Below are 26610 nucleotides of genomic sequence, written 5' to 3'. Positions count from 1 at the left end.
CGAGCCAATATAGATTGCGACCTCTAGTGGCAATAAAGCAGTAGCACGCTTAGTGTTCATGTGCAAGAAAACCTTCAGACATTTCTCAACATGGTACCCTGAATACAATCAATGTAATGTGTCACGTTTACATAGAAGCTTTATTATTATGTTTGTTTTATAAAACAAATTAAAACTTAATATAGCTTACTAGTAAAAAGAAAATGAAACCAAATTACTATTTGGATTAACAGTTTAACATGAAAAACCGCCAGCATACCTCCATTATATGTTTTATTTACTTGCATAACAGATTCAAATTTAAGAACAGTGTCAGGTGAAGACGCATTGGATTAGCTGCTTCTCCCTGCAGTAATTGTCATCATCAGCACCAGAGCAACCAGTGCTGGCATTCTCACAAAAGAAAGTCCACTGGGCGACTGTCTGTCTTTGATTACACTAAATTGTTACCGAGCAGTCCACGCCTTCGTACCCCAATAAACTAGGCTTCCTCCGAACAAACCTAACAGAAAACTACCCTGTTAAAGTGTCTCTGCGTCTCTTTGGACTGGGAATGGAGCTGTCTTGTGAGTCAATGAGATATCTTGAAGAAGACAGAAGACCGGCCAGCTGCAAGGTACTTTGAGAAAATTAATACAATTGTTGTCTTTGTCAACAAACTGAAATTGACAGTCACTCATGTATGATGCCAATATGCAGACTGATTTCTATGTGTTTAGTTTGTGGAGCTCCATGTGCTGCATGTTCCAGAAGACCAGTGGAATGTGAAGCTTAATAAAGTCCCTGCTGAAGCTATAGAGAGCTTCATATCTGCCGGATTCATCAGGTAAAACATTTTTTACAGTGTTTAGATTAACTTTTGAGGTAGCTAAAATCCAGAGGAATCCAGATTACAGAACCTAATTTACAGAACCTAATTTGTGTCATTGTTTGGTTATCTCAAATCTCTTTTTCGTCACTCAGGGTGTATCCTGATATCACCCTGAAAACTCTGAGGAGTGAGCTGGGAGCTCTTCTTGGCGCTGGAAGGCCCTTTGAAAAATTTTCCTTCCTCAAATGTGTGGGACGCAGTTTGGCTCTGGTGAGTGCAGCTGGATGTTTGTGTTTTTCTAAAGCTGGTTGTGTTTCACCGGGAAGACTGTGTGTGTGTGTGTGTGTGTGTGTGTGTGTGTGTGTGTGTGTGTGTGTGTGTGTGTGTGTGTGTGTGTGTGTGTGTGTGTGTGTGTGTGTGTGTGTGTGTGTGTGTGTGTGTGTGTGTGTGTGTGTGTGTGTGCGTGTGTGTGTGTGCGTGTGTGTGTGTGGTACTAGGAAAGTGAGTACACATTTGTTACTGCTTTCTCACAACAAACACATAATTTACTATTACAGGTCAAGAGCAAACAGGAGAAGGATCTGAAAGTGAAAACATTTGCTCCTCCGTATGTATGTAGAATCCTTGCTCCATATTTGCATTTTTCTTTCTTTTTTTGGATAGTCACTAACAAAAAAAGGTTGACTTGGATAAAGAATGGCAAGACAATATAACACTGGTATTATAAATAATAGTATTTCAGGCTTTCAAAATGTCTAAAAACCACACACAGCAGGTGGAAGTCAAATGTCTAGTATTGCCATGTCTATCCATTAACAAAAAAGAGGTCATCTTCACTTTTGTCAGTGTAACTATATGGTTTTCAGCTGTGTATTTTACATCTACGCTGCTAAATTCTCCCTCAATTTTGTTATGAACTTAAGTGGTTTCCTCTATGTACCGGTCTCATTGGTTTGTTCTCCTTGTAGCTCTGCAGTATGTGATGATCCTCATTATGTACCATTTGAACTCCACTGAGGTCTCGTTGTCACCTGTCGACAGGCCCCACAGCCAGAGCTTTACCTACTGCCCACTGTGGAGACCGACAGCAGCTCCCAGTCGCTCAGCCCAGACACCAGCAGCAGCTCCCCAGACCACCAGACCTATTACCACCCTCCCAAGACATGCCCCCTGCCAGCAGGAACAAAAGAGCCTGTTAAATTCCCCCTCATCCCCCAGTGTTCCCATCAGACACCTCCCACTCCAAGTCTGGATGAGGAAGAGGAAGACGAGGAGGAGCAGAGTTATAGTTCTTCAGAGAAAGAAGGAGAGAATGGAGAGGAGGGTCTCTCCTCCAACAAGTTAGAGTGGGCCGAACAGGGATGTTGCTCGAGGAAGCCACATATTCAAAGGGCAACACAGCTTGTTTTACAGAATAAAGGTAACATTACAGGTATTCTATATTAGCTTTTGCTCTGCAACACAAAAATGCTTTACATGCTCTAGATGTACACATTTGGAGCCTGTTATTTGATTATTTTTTCTGTAATGTCAACCAAAGTGCTGCTGATATTAACCACATTTCAGATTTGTGATTCTTGAGGTAAATGTGAAAATGGCAAGTCAGACCTATAAATCATACATTTATATGATGGCATTTTATAATCTGGTTTACCAGGCACATGTTGCATTGGGAGAAAATGATTGTACATCTCTGCCACCCAGCCTCCTTAGCGAGGACATTTTTGGCCCTCTTTTGAAACTAATCTTCTGGATCTTACATTACTGTACAAAGCTTTTCAGTTGTTATATATCTACAGCTTTACAACCACGTGAAGCTGATTCAGCTCAGGTGAAGGTGTCGCCAGAGAACAGAGAAACCTGCAAAAAGAAGAAACAGTACCACAGGCAGAACAGAGCGACCAGAGATTCAGGAGTCACCCAGTCTCTGGGCGACAGAGATTCAGGCTTCTCACTCACAGACGGGTACTGTGCAGCATAACCGAGTAACATTCTTGTACCCTGCCGTGAATACTCAAACTACTGCTTCTGTAACGGGGTGTCTTTTTGCAGGCTGGAAAAATCAAAAGATGTACATGCACTGAAGTCCACCGGGACTAAACCAACAAGTGGGGTAATAGAAGTTATGTTCCTTGGTGTAGCTATAAGGCAAAAATAAAACTGCCAGCAGACTATAATGAAACTGTTGTACTTCTTGCTGGTTTTAAGGTGATAGATTGTCCAGTTGGGTTGTCCCGGTGTGTAGCTCTCACCGCTCCACCTTCAGGTCGAGCCTTCACTGTGCTCGCTCAAAAGACCACTGCCTCTCCCGTCTTTCAGACAAACAGTAAGCTGTCACTTCGGCCACATAACAAGGATCCAGTGGTGGGTCGTGCATTTCCTACCTCCACATTCAATGTGTCTCGACAGCTGAAAAACCTAATCACTCTATCAGCTGTGTACTGACCAACAAAAGCGCATGTTAATGGTCATACTGGGTCACTGACCAATCATATACATCCACACCATTCTGCAGGCCCTGCACATCAAAGAATCCGCCCAGCTTGTCAAACTAAAGATCTGATTTGTTTAAGACCATGACAATCAACCACAATGTCCACTCTCAGTGTACTTTAATAATCTGCAAAGGCCTGCTTAAACTGCTTTGCTGACATGGAAACAGAGGAGAGAGAAAAATCTGATTGGATGAAAGCCTGCTGCCCTAAAAAGCAGTGCTGAAGGCAGAGCAACAGAAGAAGACAGCATCTGTGCAATGAGAAAATAAACTGAGAAGGAAAAAATATTATAATACATGGAATGTATTTGTGAAAAACAATAACATTTTAAAATATCTGTAACTTTGTGATGCTGTTTAGGCCAGCAGTGGAGGCTGAGAAGACCCTGACAGTCCACCACTGCAAGGATCAATGATTGTTGACTTTTCTTTTCTTTTTTACCCAACTAACATGTTTGTTACTGTTAGGAGAAGAACTGATTGAGGAAATCCAGCTGGTAAAGGAAGAGCGAAAGCAACTGGAGTGGACAAGGCAAGAGTTGCTCAGAAAAGGGAAAGATTTGTTGGCTCAAAATAGACATCGCAGGAACCAAGGTGAGCAATCAAATACCGTTAAAGTAGAACGCTGTAATCTTCTGAGCAATCCTAACAAGTTCTTTTGTTTACCATAACCATTAGTCTGTGAACCCCAGAACATAATTGTTTTTTGTGCTTCAATAAACCTGTAAAATATTACTGTTGTAAAGAGAAAACGTATTTACATTTAATTCTAGATACTTTAGTGCTTGATTGCTAATGCAGAGTTGTAGAAAACCTAATCCCTTATTGTTTAAAATGCAGTTGACAATATGTTAAAGACATGTAGTTTAGTAAAAATGTAATTCCTATATTCTTTAATAGGTCAAATTTGTTAAAAGTAACGCCGTTCGGCTCATGTCTTTCTCATCAATGTAAAGCACGTGACAGTTGGAAAAAGAAATATTTTGAGACCAAGAAGGCCACAGCACCATTGGAGGAAAATCTAAGAAACTTACGACAGGAGTTGGAGACATTTTACAACAAACTTTTGCACCAGCTCCAGGCCAGAGATAACAGAGGGAAGCCAAGACGACAGGGCAGATCTTCCATAAAGGTGAAATAGAATTTAGCTGGACTCTATGTTTGTCTTTTATGTGGCTTTTGACTTATTTTAAAAGGTGCCTACCTTAGGTAGTATGAGTTTGGAAGAATCTCTAAACATATTTTTACTCTAAATATTGTATAGTTTCCGAAGAAATCAGATGCAGTGATATTTTGTATTGCCAAAGTACATTTTTACTGCATACATTTCAAAATGTAGAAGGAAAAGCAAAGGTTTAATTAGAAGTGTATAATAGCGAAGCCCTGTGAGTGGAACCCCTGGCTTTTGTTTCGATGATGTGTCAAAATGTGTCTCAAAGGGCTTGTGGACTCAAGTTGCAGTGCTGCAGTCACAGAAACACATGTTTTTGAAGCTGGAATAGCTTACCAGGATTTCTTTTAATTGTTTTTTCTTCATAAAAGTCAATCAAATGACTGATTGAAAGATCCTGAATTTCAGAACGAGCTCATCATTCAGATCATGACAGAGAGCCATGAGATTGACAACCTGAAGAGGAAGCTAGAGAATGCTAAGATGAAGCTGGTAACGGAGATAAAGGTAACTGATGCTCTATGATTTTTTTTATAAATGTTTCTAGAACCTCCAAACAAAAGTAGCGGGTGTAATGTACTTGAATGTGTTATTATTCCATAAAAAAGCTCAACATGCTTTACTGTGGTACACATTATTATTAGTTAGGACTACAGTGCAGATTGGCATATTGATTGATGGCGGAAGAAACATTTAGATAAAACCAGTGACTTTGAAAATATTCCACCACAAATTTAAGTCCTTCATTCACTTACTTAAGTAAAAGTATGCGAGTATGATCAGCAATATTTACCTAAAGTATCAACAGTATAATTATTCATTGTGCAGTAAAATTATTCATGTTGTTTTAAGTTTAACATAACTGCTGCATTATGGTACTGCAGATGTTTTAAGATTTTGCTATTTCCTTCTGCTTTTTACACTGCGAGGTGGTTTTGTTGACAGTGATGCATAATAGTCTCCAGGATCATCATATGTTTGTAGCGTTTCTGTAAGGCGAGAACCACGTAGCTCTAAATAGTCAGCTTTCAATGAGCTTGGAAAAACACTTGTTTTCAGATTTGTGACTATTCATTTTCCAGCTGATCTTATTTTTTTATTTTTATAGTTTATTGAGAAAATTCTCCTAATTTTCTCAATGTAAAAAAGAACACGGTTTATGAAAAACATTTTAATTTGGAGAAATATGTTTTTAATTGGGTTCTGAATGGGTTCGTTCAGTAATAATGTGCTGGCGACATTTATTGAAAGAAAGAAATACATTTGAATATTGTATTTACCTAGATGAGTGTAGTGCCTCATGCTCTGAGCACCATAGGGTGGCAACTCTAACACACGAGCTGCCAGAAGGAAGTTACACTGCTCTCTGAACCCACGATAAGTGACAGTAAACGTGGCTTCTCAATTATCGGTGAAAGTCTTGATATTGATGAGGGGACAATGACATGGCTGGACTGCCAGCTGGTCTTGTTGTGTTCAAAGGATGAGGCACTGAAGGTCTCAACTCATATTTTAAATTAGATATTAAAATGTTTTCATTTTCTTCATGTAATGTAGTCAGTGTATAGTTTTTAAACAGGGAACAGGCATAAGAACTGGAACTACCATGAATACTTTCTCAGAAATTAAATTAATTATTATTAAATCAGAATCAAGTTCCCTCATTTTGCATTACTCCTTCCAGATGAAGAAGTTTAAATTTTCTTTAAGTAGAAAGGCTCAAGTAAAGTAAAAGTACCTAGAATTTGTACTTCAGTACTGTAATTGAGTAAATACACTACAATATGCTGGTGGTATCTAGTGAATGATACTAACACACCATGTATTCTTTTCATGAATGGCTGCGTAGTTGAGGAAACAGGCTGCCACAGAGCTGAGGGCCCTGAAGGCGGAGCTGGCCCAGAAGAAGAGTCAGTCCTCTCATCCTGGTCCAACGTCATCTCTGTGCTTTGGAAAGACCACGAGGGACAGACCACAAGTTCAAAGCACCGCCACTTAAATCAGTACATACAGACTGTAAAAATGTTTTTTAAGAAATCCTCTGTGGACAGAATTTGATTTGTTTGATTTTATGCTACTGAGTATTTTTTTTTCGCGTTTACATTTCTTTCAATTAGTTGGCACTGTTTTCATCTTGAATTTCTCAGGCTCTGTAAGAGAAGAGACCCAGAGGCCTGTTTTGTCAATTTTTAAAGGGGTATTTTTAGGAGGAGATGGCAGGTTAACAGTATGCCACATATAATAGCCTGCAGATTAATTTGAGATGCTCAGCAGTGTGTGTCAAGTTGTTGTAGTCTTGACTTCAAAGTAAATAAATATTGAATAATTAAAATAACTTGGGCTAAAAGCATAATGGATTATATGATGGCCATTTCTATCCTCTATGACGCCATTATTACACAGATTCTGTGCTACATTTAAACAAATAATTCCACTAAAGAGTTAATAAGATCAAAGAACACTTCAAAATACCTCATTAAGAGCTTGAGGAACACCAAAGAAAAAGTCATGCCATTTTTTGTACCAATTTTAAGCTAGAATTTACCCTCAGTCACAAATTGTGGGAACCAGATATAATTGTATCCTCTCAACGTGATATTACTTACTTTTGTCTTTGATTCTACAAAGGAGGATGAACAATGATGTAATGATGCTGATAGTTAGATGTGGCTTTGGTTCCTTCATTACTTCTTGTAAAAATGTCATGATAAGCCATAGTATGCCATTAAGCATGTCCTAAAAAGGCATGGAAAATGTAAGTTAGGTATAGATTGAAGATTCAAGATGTATTTACTGTCATATGCACAGATAACAGATTGTTATTCTATACAATGAAAAAGCTTATTTTGCTCGGTCCTCCTCACACAGAATTACAATAAACTTAAGGTAAAAAATAAATAAAAGATAAGGTACAAATTATAAAAGATATAACTGTATATTATGTATGCATTAGGTATTTTAGAAAAAGAAAAGTTATAAAAAGAGTGTTGCATCAAATTGTCATTGCAAAAAAGTAATATCGTACATCTTAAAAAATGTCAAAAGAAATCCTAGAATAGAAAAAAAGTCATACAAACATAATCAATTAGTGTGTCATGGTATAGTATGCAATAAACCATATATTAGTAGTGTGTAGTATGCAGTTGAGTTTTGTACCTCTACGTTGTTGCTTTTTCTGCATTTTATATAACAATATATATGTTATATAACTTCATGTTTGATGTGATCTGATTTGTCCACAATGCTGATGACCTTGACTTTCCAAACTTCTCAGGTGTTGTAAACTAGTTAAGAAGAAAGCCGAAGCTAAAATGTTTAACCGGTTATTCAACTTCAATAACTCACATATTGATCAGAAAATATTTTATTTATTAAAAGTGCAAAGATCTCAGTAAGCTCAATACTTATCAATCAACAATACTGTCTGCATCACATTAAAAGGATCAGTTATTTCACTTTGCACAGAGGAATGTCTTTGACGTAACTGCGTTCAACGTCAACAGCAATAAAAGTCACAATAAACTCTGAAGTGCAAGTATGCATCCCTGGATAGACAGAAGCCCCACCCCATCCCTGCTACAAAGGGATATATTGACAAACCAGAGGGGTGATGCACATTTCTGAAGCGTGTCAAGTGGATCCCAGCTCGCATCCTAAGAGTGCATTCCACATGGCTGCAGTCTGCTGCTTAGCAACCGGTTCATCATTGTAGTCCAAGATGTTTCCGTTCCACATGCCGATTCCCCTCAAACCTTTAGATTTCACCGACTCCGCCTTCGGACAGATACTCTGTGGGTCATCGTACCAAACCTGATGAATCTGTCCTTTCAGGTCCTGAGAAAAAACAGCAATCCTAAAATGAAAAGCAAAACTTTCCCTGGACTTTCCATACATTTAAGACCACTTTGAGTTAAGACGGATTACTTTACTTTTACTCTATGCTGATTTTAATATTCAGAACTAATCAGTCTAGATTGTGATTACTTCTTGGACTACTTTATCAATGCAACATAATTCATGAAAATATAAGAAGTTGTATTGAGTATCATAATGATAATGAAGTCATGTCTAGTATGTTGTAATGGCATTACAACTTTTTTAATGCCATAAAATAAAATAATCATAAATATGTGGTATAAATTAACAAAAAAAATAAATCTTATTATATGATATTATAGAATGGCATTATAGATCTATAAAGATCTTAAACAAAAAACGGCTTCATTAGTACATGTGATGTATTTGTGGTATGGAGGCTATTTGCTATTAGTCACAGCATGAAACATTTTCTGGTGCCGTTGGACAGCCTCACTGATGGGCACAAAAAAAATACTATACTTTATGAATCTGACAAGAATGGCTATGCAGTTTGTTTTGCTTGGGAATTGTCACTCTTAGCTTGGGTGGATGCTGGCTCTGGACAATCAGACTGGATGAACTTTGCCTTATTTGTTGTTTGTAATATAGCAGGACAAGAAGAGCTGAACTTCAACTTGAAAGAAAGACAAAGAATCCATCAAACAGACGCCCACTTTGCTCACCAATGAAGCATTTTACCCAAATTAAGTTGCTGTATATTAAAAGCAGAATCAAGACTGACACTGTATAATAAAGGCAATGTACCTTGTAATTGAAGTAGGGAGCTTGCTGTTTGTCATCCCAGAGCCTGCCAGACAGAGAGTTGTTGACCTGCTTCATGATCCACTTGTATGTTTTTTGTGTTCCAGCTGCATCACTACATGGGGCGCCACGGAAAGGAACTTCCACTATAAAACATACACCCTCCTTGGATGGAAAAAGACATTAAGGGACATTTGTGGTAACAGCTCAGATAGAAGACTTTATGATTTGCTGCAACAATAAAATAAGTCTAAATAAATGATAGCAATAGCCTGTTTGGTCTCAGATCATGAATTACAGGAAGAGAAAAGCTTCAGAGATTAATACTTACTATCTTTCCGTATTTTACTCACGAAGGCAATTGGACTTTTTATAATGCATAATGCTTTTTTGTTATTGTCAATATATTCCATAAAAGTGGCAACGCAATGTCTTCGTCTCTCTCAAATATTTGTACTTCCCTGCCCTGTCTTTCCGCTCCAAGCTTAACATGCAGGAATCAACTGGGTACTACATAAACATTAGTAAATAATGCATGTATTATTATTAGTAGTAGTAGTAATACATTAATACAATAATACACACAATACTATTTGGAGCCGTAGATTAAAACACAGCGCTCCAGTGAGAAGCTGCACTCAGGTGAGGTGACTTAGAATAAACATTTCTTTCATTCATGTGTTTTAATAGCCATTTCTTGTAAGTTTAAGTCTTTTTTATGGGATTTGTAAACAATAAAAACAAGATGGAGAGTCTACAGCCATGATAGGGGCACTATGAGGTGGCAGAGCCATGCATCAGGATGTTTGGTAACTGCAATTCACATCCATGATGCTAACAAGCTCACAATAACAATGTGATGAGTAGTGTTGGACAAGTGGACATTTTGACCAGAACATGGTGCGAGATGAAAAATATAAAAAGATCACCATATTTGTTAAAAGTCCTCCTGCGGTAGACATTAAAGTCTTTACCGGACATTTCACTTAAAGCGACAGGAGTCAACATCAAGGTGACAAAAGGTAAAGACGATGATCACTAAAGTCAGCAGCGTTCATCGACGGGGCACCGTGGATATCTGTAAATATATTTAATGGCAATCCATCCAAAACATGTCAAATTTCCCTAAAATCCAAAATGTCAACCTGCCAGTGGTGCGAGAGGAAAAGTCTGTGAGTCACCAAAGTCCTCAAAGGACCCTTGCTTAAAATATAGATTACTGGACAAACATTTACATTGTATATATTTTAAAAGGAGCATTTTTTACCTGGGAAAAGTTCCGGCATGGGTAGTCATAGCCGTACCATGGCACTCCCATGACTAGCTTCTTTGGATCGATCTTCAGACTCAAAAACTGGTCATAACCTTAAAAGAATAACAGGCATTTTATATCGTGGCGATGAATAGGTCTGCATTGACAAAATAGTGTATCATCATGCATGACTCAACAACTGGACAACAAACCATTCAATGTTTGAGAGAGTGGGGCATTTGCCAGTGCGATACAGTCCCCCATGATCTGGCTCTGTTCATCATAGGACATCACAAACAGCAGGTCACATGATTCGGCGATGGTAACGTAATCATAGCAGCGCTTGTCGATACTATTTGGTGACCAGGCAACATCAAATGAGACCTTGAGATCGGGATAACATAAATAAAACATAGAGTACAGGCAGGTTAGGGAAGGCGTACAGCACTTCAATCATTCATTTTCTTTCGGGAAAAAGAAGGCTAACCAAAGCTACATGTTTATATTAGAAGGCCTCGTCAAAATACTGTGTTCACCTGGGAACCTGGGATCGCCGCATGGAAGGACTCAGTGGTCTCTTTGACCAGGTTTGTCAAAGCATGGTACTCCGGGGAGCCCTCCTCCACTGCTTGTTCAATGTCGATGTTGATTCCATCCATAAATTGACTCTTGGCCAAGTTTACCTTCTCCGTTATCCACACCGTCCTGTTATACTGGTCCACAATGTACGGGAGGTGAACATCACCTTTTCCCACCGACAAGGACAGAGAGAGATGGAGATAATTATGCATTGATGAATGTTGACAGTGCCCAAATGTATTAAATGCTATGAATTGATTGAAAATTGAAGCTCTCTACACTAATAACATTCACTGGATGGATTTTTACCAACACGTGTCAATGACAGCAGGACTTCCTGTCATACGATGTAAATAGCTTGTTTAGACCTTGACCTAAAGTAAGAACAATGTAACATACTCTACAGTTGCTACAAATCATTTCATTCCACAATGGAAGAAGTTATCCTACCTTTAAGTACCACCCGTGCTCCTTTGGAGTGAGCGTAACACATGAGATCAGCATCATATTTTCCAAATGTTGCCACTGTCGTCACCATGCTCCAGTTGTAGAACTTCCATGTCTTTCCGCCCACATCAAACACAAAGACCTGAAAACACAGAGACCACACAAACATGACTGTCGGGTTAACTTCTCCTATTTCTATTTATGTTGGCTCAGTATTGTTTATTTCTGTTTATATCACTCGATGTAAGAGTGCCAATAAACCACATCAGTGAGTGACCGTGGACAATACCGGGGGTTATCAAAGTTAAGACTTACACCTGTTTTTCAAGACAAATTGGAGAAGGGTATATGACAAGTATGTCAACTATCAAATATTGATGATTGTACAGAAAGGGGATCTTTAAAATAACAGAAGGCGTATGTGCCCAAAAAAAGTAGCCTTTTCATTTATGACATGGCCTTAAAAACAACACAGACACCCTGCATGGATAAAGAGGAACAGCAGTCCCAACAGGAAACCTACAATAGAAATATGAACAGAAAGCTCAGTATGTATTACTGCAGCCGACACATGTATAACAGAGCAGGCTGCAATGATAATACATCTAGTTTGGTTTCTACAAGGGATCACACTTTAAAATTTCCGTATGTTTAGACTGTGATAAATGCAATGTTTTGTAGGTGAAGATATCACTTTAATGCACTTTAACCCAAAAGCATGACTTTTTTAGATTCCCATCATAAAATCACATTGGACCCTATGCAAACCTACGCCCTTGTATTGCGTTCCTGAACAGAGGTTTGTGACGTCATCGTAAACTAGCTGTCAGCGCCCAACATAAACTACGGCAGCAATACCTTCATTTGTGTCTTATTTCAGTCTGCTGAGTCTTGCCTATCAAATGTGCTAGAAATTGGTGAAGGTTTGCAAAGTGAATGATCCTGTGAAAGTGTGAGCAATGTCCTGCAGGTGGAAGTTGAGCAATACCATTGCCGTGTTCCTCAAGCTGACATTAACTACCTCAAAGTCTCTCTCCTCGCGGATCTGTTGACAGAGCTCCGGTTTATCACACGGACACGCGGCAGCCCTGCACATCAGGATTGTCGACCACAAAAACACAAGAAAATACGACATTTTCGTTGCAGGAACAAGTTGAACGGAGTGACGTCTTCTTCGTTTTCTTTTACGTTTTATTGGCGGATGGCAAACAACTGTTTGGTGCATTACCGCCACCAACTGGTCTGGAGTGTAGACCTAAGCTACTATGGCCCAATCTCCACCCTTTTAAGACTAGTTCATGCTTCTGCGTCAGGTCGACGGCGTAGGTACCGCGTCGACGCACACCCCTACGCACCCCTACGCATGCACCGCCCCAAAATCCAAAATCGCGTTGCTTTGACGGATAAAATCAAAACGAGTCCGTCAATCCGACTGCGTGGCCAGCCGGAGGTGGAGTTGCAGAAGTATAGTTCACCCTTCAGGCTGATTTATACTCGGGTTTTACGCAGAGACGCAAGCACGCAAGACTCTCATGGCCGACCTTGCGTGGTCAAATCGGCCATTTTGCGCGCTTGCGTGCGTCCCCCCAAATTTCTGACTAATTTCTGTCAAAGTTTAATATGCATGTAAATATGTACACAGCAAGAATCAACTGTTCAATTAATCGCTGCATTTTTAATGCAACACAGTTGGTAATATAGTTTAATCAAGTAAGTTGTGTGTGTAGAGTTGATCATATTTTTTTATTTTTATCGTATTGTACTGTTTCTTGAGTGAACACAGAGCAGAGCCTGTATGAGACCAGAGTAAGGGTCTATCTTTCTACCAGTAGGTGGGGCTATTTCATGGATTTACTTGATCTCTCTCCTTGATGAGAAAACTGTCAACTGAAAGTGGTTCTCTGAATACTACTGTTGAGTCACACAATGTCATTTTAGGACTTTTTCAGGCGAGAAGTTGAGTGTTTAAGCAGCAAATCTGTGGTCGGGTTGTGAAGAATCAGCCGATTTAACCTTTAGAGTACGGGGCTTGTCGCCGGCGACAGAAAATAAAATGCAAAGTGAATGCAAATCCAATGTGACCGTAACTCCTCATAAATTTGCGCCATCGACGTAAATCCAGCTGATTCTGAACGCTAAGAATGTCCATTACGGTAATGGTAAAACAAAAAAAACTAAAACCAGCGAAAAACGTGTCTGTGGGGGAGGTGTGGAAGTGAGCAGCTGCAGAGAATCATGGGAGACACTTTGACTGGCATTTCACTTCTTTGGAAATAATATGTTGCCATTGTAAATAATAGTATTATATTTTATGAGAGTTCTGCCTCTTGCTGGCCCACCTAAACCCCCTAATAAAGGCCACTTTTATGTCCCCACAAACACACAGAAGGACAGTTGAAATGGACAGAAAGAAAGTCATTCTGGGAGGAAACAGTGTGCCTTCCTGGATGTGTGAGGAGTAAAATAATGAGTTATGTCTTCAGCTGGATGAAAACTGCTTCAGGGAGATAAACAAATCTCTAAAACGCCTGAACATGGACACATAAAATCTCAATGCTTTGGGCAAACAAAACCTTTTGAGAAGATGTGAAATAGGTTAGATTTCATTCCTGTAATCTCAAAAGCTTCGCTCACGTTCATTTTCAATTGTTTAGAAGAGAAATATGATGGAAAGTCAAATATGTTTATTCTTAATCAACACGCATATAATTTACCTACCTCGTTGATTGAGTTATTACAAATAAAAATCCTGCATTGAATGGTACAGAAGAGGTCAAAGGGCCAAGATGAGGCTCTGCTCTGTGTTCACTCAAGAAACAGCATCAAACATTAAATATGATCAACCCTACACACACAAATTACTTGATAAAAACTATATTACGAACTGTGTTTATTAAACAATGCAGCGATTAATTGAACAGTTGATTCTTGCTGTATACATATATACATGCATATTAAACTGCCTGCAGTCTCTACTGTTGCTAACTTAACTAGGTTTATTTATTTATATTTATTTATTAATATTCTTCTAACATTACTCTGCAATGTGTTTGCATCATATACGACTGTAAATGAGAATTAAAACACTGTAAATAATAATATCTATCACTGGCTTTTATTTTGACATGAACATAATCGTCTCTCTTTTCTCGTTTTTGGTTTCAGACGCCAAAAACGGAAAACGGAAGCGGTTTTCCCGTTTTGGGTTTGAAACGGAAAACGAAGAAACTGTGTTTTAAGGCAGTTAAACTGTTTAAGAAAGGGTCAAATACAATTACAACACAAGATAAACGGATAAAGGGACTAAATAGGAGGGTCAGACCTTTTATTTGACTATTTAGATTATATTGGTGGCACCACCAGATAATTCACTAAGAGAGCAACAGTTGTAGGAACCATTATATTAAGTTATAAAAACAGGTCATTGCGCCATCACTTTGAAAACTGTACCCAGGACCCATAGTACTAACAGATTCTATGCAGCTGTATGGGACAGGTGTTACATAAATAAACACAATGTATACAAAATGATTATATGATATATATATATATATCATATATAAATATCTATATAGATCATATCTATATATAGAGAGAGAGATATATGATATATATTTCTAAACACAATTATATATGTATATATATATATATATATATATATATATATATATATATATATATATATATACATATATAAATAAAATATATACACACACAATTACATGTGTGTGTCTGTGAACTGAATGCAAAAAAAGTAGGATTGTCATATTTTGTTTGACCGTAAAATTACTTTTCAGTGAAGAATTAAACTCGTGACAACAGCAGCTGAGGTGGTGAAGTCATCAAGTCAGCTGCTGTTCCAATTGCAGAAATACGTCCTGCGTCCTCCCGTCCTCGGGAGACTGGACTCCCAAGTCACAATTCCGAAGTCCAAACCCCAAAAGTACACAAGGCTGTACCAAGCATAATTGGTATTGAGAAACGGCCACCGTGTGGGTTCAAGTTAAGTAAACATGTGTTGGATTGTTGTTTGGAGAGTCAACAATTCCTGGCTCAAGCTGACAGAACTGTGATAAAATGTGCAGGTCATAACACACTGACATTTTGATGAAAGATTGGAATGGCAATATGCGTCTGCAACAGAAAACATTCTATTATCACATTTTTATTATACTTATAATTTTATGTTTTTTTCTTTTCATAATAATGTGATTGTTAGTCAGTGGGTGGTTCAAAACGGTAACGGTTTAATTTTTGCCATTTATTAAATAATAAGTTATACAAAAATATGTATTTAAATTACATTTTAAACATATTATTGGTTAAATATTTATGGAAAAAATTATATGAATGTGCTATACTGTACTTAAAATAGCTTTTTCTTAAATTCAAAATGGGTTTGCTATGAGAGAAAACAATCTGTGGATTTTGGACATCGAGCTGTTTGTCACGACGGCAGTCAGGTTAAAACAACTTGTCTGACATTTTTTATATAATCTGCATGGTCAGGGCATGTTAACATCAATCACAAAGAAGGTGGATACTAAGTTAATGATGCATTTCCAGCAACACAAACTGACTATAAAAAGACAACTCTTCTTAAAGTAATACACATTCTGCAGCTATGTGGGTGCCTTTGCTAGCTCTCACGTGGGCCCTTGTGGGTGAGTACAGCTTCATGCATTTAACACTCAGCTTAACCTAAAATTGAATGAATGAATGAATGAATCTTGTTTGTTCTTTATCATCACCAAAATAACATTTTATTTATTATTATTTTGTAGCGTGTCACCAGGCCAACTTGGGTAAGTTTTTATTCTGTTACAATATATTTATGTATATAGAGTTTCTCTGTTAACATTTTTATTAAATTGGAAACTGCTTTCTTGTCTATTATTGTAGCTCCAGAGTTTGCCAGGGGACAGACCTATGTCTACCAGTATGAGGCTGATGTGATGGGCGGCCTGCCTGAGGAGGGTCTGGCACGGGCTGGTGTGAAAGTCCGCAGCAAAGTTTTGATCAGTGCAGATTCTACCGGCAACTTCATCCTGAAGGTAAAGACCATTTAAATGTTTAATTTACTTATGATTAATATTAAGCAAACTGGAATAACATACACAGTCAAGTGTTACATTTACTCAAAGCATCATTCTTCCTTAAAGCTTGTAGACACAGAAATCTTGGAGTTCAGTGGCATCTGGCCCAAAGAAGATTTCACCCCAGCTACTAAGCTTACTTCAACTATGGCTGATCAGCTCTCGACACCCATCAGGTTTGAGTATGCTAACGGCCTTGTTGGAAAGGTGTTCGCTCCGGCTGGCCTCTCTGAAACTGTGCTGAATCTCCAAAGAGCAATCCTCAACATTTTCCAGCTGAACATCAAGCAGACTCAAAATGTCTATGAGCTGCAAGAGGTAAAAAATAACTCAATCTTCATCGAGTTACACTCACAAAATGCCACAATACTTAAACTGACAAACTGTGTTTGGATTTATGTGAACTAGCCTGGAACACAGGGTGTTTGCAAGACCCACTATGTCATCAGTGAGGACTCAAACGGTGACCGCATCCTGTTGACTAAGAGTAAGGACCTGAACCAATGCCAGGAGAGAATCATGAAGGACATTGGTTTGGCTTACGCAGAGCGATGCGTTGAGTGTGAGGCTGTAAGTGCAAAATCCACTTTTGCTTCAAAATCTCTAATAAAATATACTCATTGACACTGCTAGTGTGATGATACTTGGTCTTCTTAATGCAGAGAGGACAGAGCATGAAGGGAGCCGCTGCTTTTAACTACGTCATCAAGCAAGAAGCCACCAGTGCTCTGATCTTGGAGGTGTCTGGTACAGAGATGGTTCAGATTTCGCCTTTCAACATCTTGAATGGTGCTGCCCAGATGGAGTCTAAGTATGTGGTTTAAATTTTTAAAAAGTATGCAATACCAGTGTCATCAGCACAATTGTCTACACAAAGTGTCACAGTGCTGATTCATAGAGCTTACCGGTATGTTTATTTGCAGGCAATCCCTGAAATTCCAGGAGATTCAGAAAGCCCCATTGGATCCCATCAAAGGTCAATATCTTCAGCGTGGATCCCTGCAGTACGAGTTTGGCAGTGAGCTTCTCCAGGCACCAGTCCAGCTTCTAAAGATCACCGATGTCGAAACTCAGGTACTTCGTGAAATAATCCTTTAGATTTTTGTTGAATTCATCTTGTAGCCACAAACTTTGAGATATATTTTGTCCTGACAGATTGTTGAGATTCTGAACCACCTCGTGATCAACAACGTCGGCAAAGTCCACGGAGATGCCCCGCTGAAGTTCATTGAGCTCATCCAGCTAATGCGTATGGCAAAACCTGATATTATTGACATCCTCTGGACCCAACACAAAGATAGAGCTGATTACAGGTAACTGCAATTTTCAAGAGCCATAGAAAATATGTGCCATGGATAATACAATTATATAATTTTTTTCCCCAGGCGCTGGCTCCTAAATGTTATCCCTGCCGTTGGTACTTCTACTGCTCTAAAGTTCCTAAAGGAGAAGTTTCTTGCCGATGAGCTGACTCATGTAGAATCTTCTAAAGCATTGGTGGCAACTTTACACATGATGACAGCTGACCTCGAAGCCATCAAGATTACAGAGGCAAGTAGGCGTTAATATTTTTTTTATTTGTAAGGCTGTAAGAACTGGGATGCATACTCATCAATTCTGAATCTTTTTTTTTAATCACTTTTCAGAGCCTAGCTGCAGAGCAAAAGATCCAAGATAACCCACTCCTGCGTGAGATTGTCATGCTGGGATATGGCACCCTGATTGCTAAATACTGTGCAGAGAACCCAAACTGCCCTGCTGAGCTTGTGAGGGTATGTATCAGTTTTTACATGTTTTATTGTATAAATTAAATTCAGTTATAACATCCCATACATGTGACATTAAAGCTTTTCTGTCCCTTCCACAGCCTCTCCATGAACTTGCCGCCCAGGCTATTAGCAGCAAGGATGACGAGAAGCTCGTTCTCATTCTCAAAGTCCTAGGAAATGCTGGACATCCTTCCAGCCTGAAGCCAATCACAAAGCTCCTGCCTGGCTTTGGAAGTACTGCTGCTGGTCTACCACTCAGAGTTCACGTTGATGCTGTTCTGGCCCTGAGGAACATTGCAAAGAGGGAGCCCAAGATGGTGAGACGACCATGTTGTTTTCAATCACTTGCGTGACTAAAAATGAATTGATGGATTACAGGCTGTTTTATATACATCCAATCTTTTGTGAAATAGATCCAGGATATGGTTGTTCAGCTGTTCATGGACAAGGCTCTCAAGCCAGAACTCCGTATGGTTGCTGCTATTGTGTTGTTTGAGACCAAACTGCCCATGGGTCTGGTGATCACTCTTGCCAATGCCCTCTTGAAGGAAAATAATCTGCAGGTCGCTAGCTTTGTCTACTCTTACATGAAGGCTATGACCAAGAACACTACTCCAGACTTGGCTTCTGTGTAAGAAATATACACTTTTGTTTATTAATAATAATAATAATTATGATTATTTTGCAATTTAAACATCCAAGCATGAATAATCACATATGTTTTAATGTTCTACTTTCAGTGCTTCTGCCTGTAATGTTGCTATGAAGATCCTCAGTCCTAAATTGGACAGACTCAGCTATCGCTTCAGCAGAACTCTCTATCTTGATGCCTACAGTGGTAAAAGCATGATCAATTATCATCGGAGATTTTTGATCAAAATTTGTGTTTTTTAACGGTTCTTGTTTTTTGCCCTGCACAGACGCCTGGATGGCAGGTGCTGCTACCAGCGCCTTCTATATCAATGATGCTGCAACTGTTTTCCCAAGAACCTTTGTGGCCAAAGCTCGCACCTATCTGGCAGGAGCTTATGCTGATGTTGTTGAGGTAATAACACACTTTACACAGCTAGCTACCACATTCTTTTGCACCTTTGCACAATGCAAACACAAAGCAAACTGCAAACATTTAGCTAGCCATTGGAATTAATGTCTACATCTCAGCCTGCTCACCAATGCCAACAATCTTAATTTTATATTAACATTAGATATATTAAATTCACCTTCAATAAATGTCACGAGCTTGATTAATATGGCTATATAAAACTTGCACATCACAATCAGTTTAAAAATACTTACTTGTTTTTCTTTCTTTCAGGTTGGAGTGAGAACTGAGGGAATACAGGAGGCCCTTCTGAAAATCCAAGAGACTCCCGAGGATACTGACAGGCTGACCAAGATGAGACAAGTTATGAAGGCTGTAAGTTTAAGAGGTCACTCTGATGCTAAAAATCATTTTAATCTTTAAGAATGATGTGTTAAATGCAGTGTTCCACTTTTTTTTCTTCGCACAGCTTTCTCAGTGGAGGGCTGAACCAAGCAGCCAGCCCCTGGCCTCAGTGTATGTGAAATTCTTCGGACAGGAAATGGCACTTGCCAACATTGACAAAGCCCTTATTAATCAGCTTATTCAGGTACACCCTTGCTAATTAATATTAGTATTATGTACTAAATACATAATGTCTTATAAGCAATTTTGTGCTTGCAGCTTGCCAATGGACCAGCAATTCTCACTTCTGGAAAGCCAATTTTGGAAGCTTTGGTTGCTGGTTTCCAAAACCATTATGCTGATTCATTCCTGATTTCGGAGGTTCGTCGCATCCTTCCAACCACCGTTGGTCTGCCCATGGAGCTCAGTTTCTATACTTCTGCTGTAGCCGCTTCATCTGTTGAATGTAAGTTGCACATGTGTAGCTTATATGTTGCTGATTCAAGAAAATGATTTATACCAATGCTAATAATGTGTTTTCACAGTCAAAGCAACTGTGACACCACCTCTGCCTGTCGACTATCGTTTTGCCCAGCTTCTGAAGTCTGACATAAGCCTTAAAGCTGCCATTAACCCCAGGTAATACAAGTGTATCTTACGTGCCAAATAATAGGGTTATTCTCATCAGAAATGTATTCGACAAGATAACCCTTGAAATGTATATGGTCTGTCCTTTTCAGTGTTTCCATCCATACCTACGCCGTTATGGGAGTAAATACTGCTTTCATCCAGGCTTCTCTGATGTCAAGATCCAGAGTTAACACAATTGCTCCTGCAAAGATAGAAGCAAGAATTGAAATGATAAAGGGGAACTTCAAGCTTCAGCTCCTGCCTATTGAGGGTGTCAACAACATTCTTTCTACAGTGTATGTACTTATCAAGTTAACATGTATAACCCAGTTTGTTGGAAATGATGTTGTCCCTCAATTATTGTTCCTTTTTTTCAACAGTGTTGAGACTTTTGCTGTTGCAAGAAATGTGGAAGATCTCGCAGCTGCCAAAATCACACCAATAATTCCAGCTACACTGGAAGCACAGGATTCAAGGCAGAACTTCACCTCAAGTGTTTCAAAGATGGCCTCCTCTCAGTCTCATAGCATGGTGAGTTCGATTCACTCACCACTTTTTCCAATATTAGCATTTAGCCTTTCCCAAATTAATGTTGTGACCTTTGTTGTTGTTTTACAGTCAGCATCATCTGAAATCATTACCATTGACCAGTCAAGTAGAAATTTCAGCGAACTGAGGCTTCCCAAGGACATCCAGAAGAAAATATGTTCTGAAAGCAAAACGTTTGGTATCAGGGCATGCACTGATATTAAGTCTAGAAACGCCGGTTTCATCAAAAACTCCCCATTCTACTGCTTGATTGGAAGACATTCCATCGAGATGGATGTTTCTCCAGGCAAGTTAATGAGACGAGGTTGCGCCTTCCTTCCACCCGCCTTCCAAATACCACGTCAGATGCCTTGTACAGACATCATTATATTACTTATCTAAGTACTTTTGTAATTTGCTAAAAAGTAACTATTATGGTTCTATTTGGTTGTAGCTGCCGGACCAGCTATTGAGAGGATTGAAATTGAGGTACAGGTGGGAGAAAAAGCAGCACAGAAGATCATCAAAGTGATTAACAGGAGTGAGGAAGAACGTATTAAGGACAAGAGCGTGCTGATGAAACTCAAGAAAATCCTGGCACCTAGCCCGAAGAACTCCACATCATCTTCATCCAGCTCCAGCAACTCTGCTACTGTCAGCTCTCGCTCCAGCAGCAGCTCTTCCTCTGAATCAGCCAATACTTATTCCAGCTCCTCCTCTCGCCACAACAGCAAGCAGGTCAAAGCTAACAATTCAAGCAGTTCTTCAAGCAGCCGTTCATCTCACATGTCCAGCAGCAACTCTTCCAGCTCCAGCTCCTCCAGGTCCAGCTCCAGGTCCAAGGTGAGTCAGCTTTAACTCTGAACATATTTTTTTTTTAAAGATTTAGAATCCAAAATTTACATTAAAAAATAATCTACTTTTTTTTTTCTTTTGCAGCAACAACTGTATGACATGAAGTTCATCAAGAGCCACATCCACCAGGTAGTCATTAAATTGATGAGACAACCATATTGTTTACAACGTTTTTAAGTAGGCTAAATGTATGGTTTCTTTGTTTGCAGCATGACATCTACAAAGATCGTGCCAACAGCAATAGCAGTGCCCAAAGCTTTGAGGACATCTACAATAATGTTAGTCATCAGACCAAGACATTTCCAGACTGTTGTATTCGGTGGGAAAGAAAACTAATCATTAATATCAATCTCTGGTTTTAACTTCTAGGCCAAGTACCTTTCTCAAGCTCTCAATCCTGCTGTGACTATTCTCATACGCGCTGTAAGAGTTGACCAGAAGGTTCAGGGATACCAGCTTGCAGCTTACATTGACAAAGTTAATCACAGACTTCAGATCATTTTTGCCAACCTGGAAGAGAACAACCACTGGAGAATCTGTGTCGATGGTGTGCTGCTGAGCAACCACAAGGCGATGGTAAAAAATTATTTGGTGATTATTTGGTGATGTAACAACAGTTGTCTGATGCTTGAGATTTTAATTCTGAATGAAATTTATCTTAGGCTAAGTTTGCCTGGGGTATTCAGTGCAAAGAGTACGATGCTGAGATCACAGTTGAGTCTGGTCGTGTGGGTAAAGATCCTGCAATCCGCCTGAAGCTTACCTGGAACAAACTCCCAAACAACATGAAGCGCCTTGCAAAGGAGTAATGTCCCAAACCTATGCGTATTGCAACATTTGTGTCTACATTACCCTTTTTGGGCATGATTTAATTTTCATTTACAGCCCAACTTTTTAAAATTCAAAATAACCTTAACCTTAATCTTTTTGCATTCCTAGGATCTCCGAGTACATATCCCGCTTGACAAAGGAATTTGGAATAAGCCAGGCAATGGTCAAAAATATTGCTAAGCAGATCATACTGTCTGTGGCTGCTGCTTCTGACACAACCCTGAATGTTGTTCTGAAGACTCCAAAGGTGGGGTTTTATTGCCCATTATTTACACAGAAAATGTCTGTGTTGTATTTTGTCCCACCGTTTGCATATATATTCTTCCTTTTGATATTTTAATATTACAGAGAACAATGTTCAAAGTTGGCGTTGGTATCCCTGTTTCTCTGCCAATCGGAGACTCTGCCGCTGAGCTGGAACCATACCAGGACAACATAGCCGACAAGATCTCTTACATGTTCGCCAGGGCTCATTCAGGTGAAAACATTTCAAGGAACAGGTTTTACTGACTGGTCAAGCGGATCAGTATATAGTTAACTTACTTATTCATATGTTTCTCCCACTTCAGCTCTGTGTGTTATGTACCGTGACACACTGATCACATTCAACAAAAGGAAAGTCAGGATGAATATGCCCGACTCTTGCTTCCAAATGTTGGCTCAGGATTGCACCCCAGAACTTAAATTTATTGTTCTGCTAAAGAGAGATCAAAAGAAGAACCAGAACCAGATCTATGTCAGGATTGCAAACCTGTAAGAACAACAACTATTTATAAGTAAATTGTAGGAACTGAACCTGAAAGAAATACCACAAAATATAGAAAGGCACTTTAATACATGTATTTGAATTGTTTTCCAACAGTGAAGTGGAGCTGTATCCCAAGAATGGTGCTATTATGGTCAAGATCAATGGTCTAGGAGTCCCCAACAGAAACCTTCCATATAAGCATCCCACAGGTATTTTTATTCTACTAATTTCAATGTAACTGTCATGCTCAAACATTCAATTTCTTGAAAGTAAATAATACATAATTATATATTTTCATCCTTTTTTAGGCCTTATTCACATTAGACAAATTCATAGGGGTATCAGTATCTCTGCCCATCGTTATGGTCTCCAGCAGGTTTACCTTGATATGAACATACTGAAGGTAATACAATAAATCTGACAACTATCTTTTAGATTTATTAATATCCATACGGGAAGTAGAGCAAATCCTAAACTGTTTGAGGTTTTTCCAGATTAGAGTTGTGGACTGGATGAGAGGAAACACTTGTGGAATCTGTGGAAAAGGTAATGGCGAAATCAGACAGGAGTTCCAAACACCCAACCAGCGTCTGGCCAGTGACGCCGTCAGCTTCGCTCATTCCTGGGTTCTGCCTGGAATGAGCTGCCGTGATGCCTCTGGTAATAAAATAACTGCTTCATGCTTCATTATAAGAATATCATGTTTGGGTAACTAGAATGGCAAATATATAGAAAAAATAATAAAAGACTGCTGCAGTCGGGAAATATATATATATATATATATATATATATATATATATATATATATATATATATATATATATATATATATATATATATATATATATATAATTACAGTGCTTACCTTCCCTTTTCACCCTTTTTAGAGTGCTACTTGAAGCATGAATCTGTGAAGCTGGAGAAGCAGGTGATCCTTCACGGACAAGAGTCCAAATGCTTCTCTGCTGAGCCTGTGCTGCGCTGCCTGCCCGGCTGCATCCCAACGAGGACCACCACCGTCAATGTTGGCTACAACTGCCTGCCCGCTGGTGAGTCTGCAAAACATCACATCCGGTTCACAAAACTGAATTATACAATATCTTATCTTAAGCAGTGCCTAATCGCTTCACTCCCTCTATTTTTTTAGATTCTAACCTGAATCCCTCTGTGGGCCAAAGCAACATCTTTGACAAGAGCATTGACCTCAGGGAAACAGCCGATGCCCACCTGGCTTGTCGCTGTACCGCTCAATGCGCATAATTTCACTGCCTTCAGTCAATTTATTATACCTTTTGTTTCATTCAAAGTATTTGTGATTACCTTGTTGAACTGTAAATGTAAAGTTGGCAGAAACATGTGATATCTATTCTCGAAACATGCAGTTACTAAATGTTAATAAAGCAAACTGAAAAATAATGTATACTATTGGGTTGTTTTTTTTACTCATGTTGAAATGAAACAGGTCAAAAAAATAGAATAAGAAACAACCAAAACTATCCGGTTATCAATACTACCTTAGATTATAAGATAGCAACCCAAAATATTTGAAGCACAATCTCTCCATTTTTTCTTACAACTTCTGGTGACAAAAAGTTGCAAACCTCTAAGCTGTAAAGTTATGAACAATATGTTTCATAAGATGATAAATCTCCCCCTAAAAAAACCCTTTTCTTTGTGCTATTTATTTTGAAGTCTCGGTAGTGTACCTATGCAACAGTGCTATTCATGTTACAGTAAACTATTACTGTCTGAAATATCTCATTAAAGAAATAATAACATATGACAAGAAAACACTATACATAATGGAGGGCACCATCTGATTCCTCTGACTGTAAAACATCTACAGAATTTCTGAATATGCTTGGATGCTTCAACATCCCTCAACACAATTTTTCCCACTCACAACCACTTTCACACACTGGACCTGGTCTGCAACACACGACTCACCACCAATCACCTCTCTGGCTCACATTCTGACCTCACCATCTCCGACCACCAAGTCATCATCATGGACATTGACATACCCATCCCAGAACCCAAACAGACATGCATCCTGTCAGCAAAACCCTCCAGCCCTCGTTTAGCCCCTCCCACACAGACCTGGTCAACCTCTACAATAACACACTGTCTTCCTGTCTCGGTCAGCTTGCCCCTCTCAAAACCAGAACTGTGTCTTTCACCCACACTGCCCCCTGGTTCACACTTGAACTCATGAAACTTCATGAAATCTTGTAAACTAGAGCGACTCTCCAACAAAACTGAACTCACAGTACACACCACTTACAAGGAATACATGCAGCAATACAAACTGGCTCTCAATACTGCAGGTTCCATCTAGTACTTAAACATCATCTACTTCCGCTAACCCCAAAGTACACTTCTCCGCTCATGATCCTGCACCGCTGAGATCTCCTTCTTCCTTCCTATCTTTCTTGCGCAGGGTTGGTGTGAGACTGACAGCCTTGATCGCTTTGTGACGGTGAAGCTGCTTGCGGCAGCACCTGCTGCTCGCTGAGCACAGAAACTGCATAACAATACATGATTTGACATCAGTCTGTTGGCAACACCACCGGTTTGTGAGGTTGTGTAAGTAATATATGTAATTCACCTTCAAAGTAAAAGCGGTGTCATTGTTTTGCATTTATGGCATGCATCTAATTTATTTATTTTTCTTTTTTGATTGACCTCACACAGGCCGAACTGGAAGAGCTGCAGCTGTGTGCGGCAGCATTAAGCCTCTCCCAATGCTAAAAAATAAATGCAATTAACGCATTAATCAAATAATCGTCGGCATTAAAGTATTGCTGAGTTAAAACATTTTTAACGCGTTAACCTGCCCATCCCTACATTTATTTATGTTAAATGTGTGCACATAGATCACCATGTGTGGAGTTTTGAGAATATGTCCATGGTCTCCAGTTGTTTGTGTAGTTCAGTTTTTCTTACTCAGTGAGAAAGTCCAGCCTGTGTTGGCTTGAACAAGTGCACTGAACATCTTCTGAGCATGCCTTCTCATGAGTGGAAAGTTCTCCTCTTTGAGAGAAGAGTAAAGAGCCAAACGTTATACTGACTTAAAATGCTCTGCCGTAGTGTATCAGGAGCTTTGCGAGATTAATTTTCAATCTGGAAAATTACTGCAGCGCAAAGCTACTGTGAGACTGACCGCCTTTGAGAGCTTTGGGAGGCAGAGCAGCTTGCGGAAGCACGCGCTGATTGCTGAGAATAGAAACTGCATAACAATATGTGTATATATGCTTTGACGTCAGGCTCAAATCGGCAACACGGCCTGTCGATCAGGCTACGGAAGCGTGCGCACGTACATAAATCGCCATCAAAGTAAAAGCAGTGTTGTT

The 26610-nt window shown here is 39.2% G+C and overlaps 3 protein-coding genes across 4 annotated transcripts; 2 read left to right on the top strand and 1 right to left on the bottom strand.

Moving 5' to 3' along the window:
- The first annotated feature begins 462 nt into the window (after positions 1–462).
- On the top strand, positions 463–6475 carry spata1 (spermatogenesis associated 1). Its single transcript, XM_068591615.1, has 12 exons — positions 463–616; positions 720–826; positions 964–1081; positions 1369–1422; positions 1853–2231; positions 2611–2776; positions 2864–2924; positions 3020–3137; positions 3774–3899; positions 4262–4437; positions 4885–4983; positions 6326–6475. Exons 1-12 carry the CDS (start codon positions 554–556, stop codon positions 6473–6475), a joined length of 1617 nt encoding a protein of 538 aa, XP_068447716.1. The 5' UTR covers positions 463–553.
- Positions 6476–7824: 1349 nt separating this feature from the next.
- Positions 7825–12545, bottom strand: ctbs (chitobiase, di-N-acetyl-). Of its 2 annotated transcripts, none has more exons than XM_068591491.1 (7): positions 12396–12545; positions 11378–11516; positions 10885–11093; positions 10561–10732; positions 10364–10461; positions 9100–9261; positions 7825–8310 (listed from the first exon to the last, which is right to left on the bottom strand). In XM_068591491.1, exons 1-7 carry the CDS (start codon positions 12507–12509, stop codon positions 8107–8109), a joined length of 1098 nt encoding a protein of 365 aa, XP_068447592.1. In that variant the 5' UTR covers positions 12510–12545; the 3' UTR covers positions 7825–8106. The 2 variants fall into 2 exon arrangements, with proteins under 2 accessions (XP_068447592.1, XP_068447593.1); XM_068591492.1 differs by lacking the exon at positions 7825–8310 and adding an exon at positions 8335–8968.
- A 3727-nt stretch (positions 12546–16272) lies between these two features.
- On the top strand, positions 16273–24665 carry LOC137794516 (vitellogenin-2-like). The gene is given in 31 exon segments (XM_068591357.1): positions 16273–16428; positions 16537–16788; positions 16879–17040; positions 17133–17281; positions 17394–17544; positions 17626–18025; positions 18064–18242; positions 18338–18556; positions 18653–18870; positions 18980–19077; positions 19160–19284; positions 19555–19656; positions 19751–19870; positions 19945–20131; positions 20211–20304; positions 20406–20591; positions 20676–20826; positions 20914–21130; positions 21278–21666; positions 21763–21807; positions 21888–21956; positions 22048–22254; positions 22341–22483; positions 22618–22756; positions 22858–22987; positions 23079–23262; positions 23372–23466; positions 23566–23660; positions 23752–23917; positions 24145–24306; positions 24405–24665. Coding segments are annotated over 31 exon segments (5046 nt in total). The 5' UTR covers positions 16273–16329; the 3' UTR covers positions 24518–24665.
- Positions 24666–26610: the final 1945 nt, after the last annotated feature.

This window comes from Clinocottus analis, unplaced genomic scaffold, assembly GCF_023055335.1.
Source record: "Clinocottus analis isolate CAN_PGR_092001 unplaced genomic scaffold, fCliAna1.0.p SCAF_25, whole genome shotgun sequence".
NCBI lineage: Eukaryota > Metazoa > Chordata > Actinopteri > Perciformes > Cottidae > Clinocottus > Clinocottus analis.
This window is presented reverse-complemented; position numbering and strand designations above follow the sequence as displayed.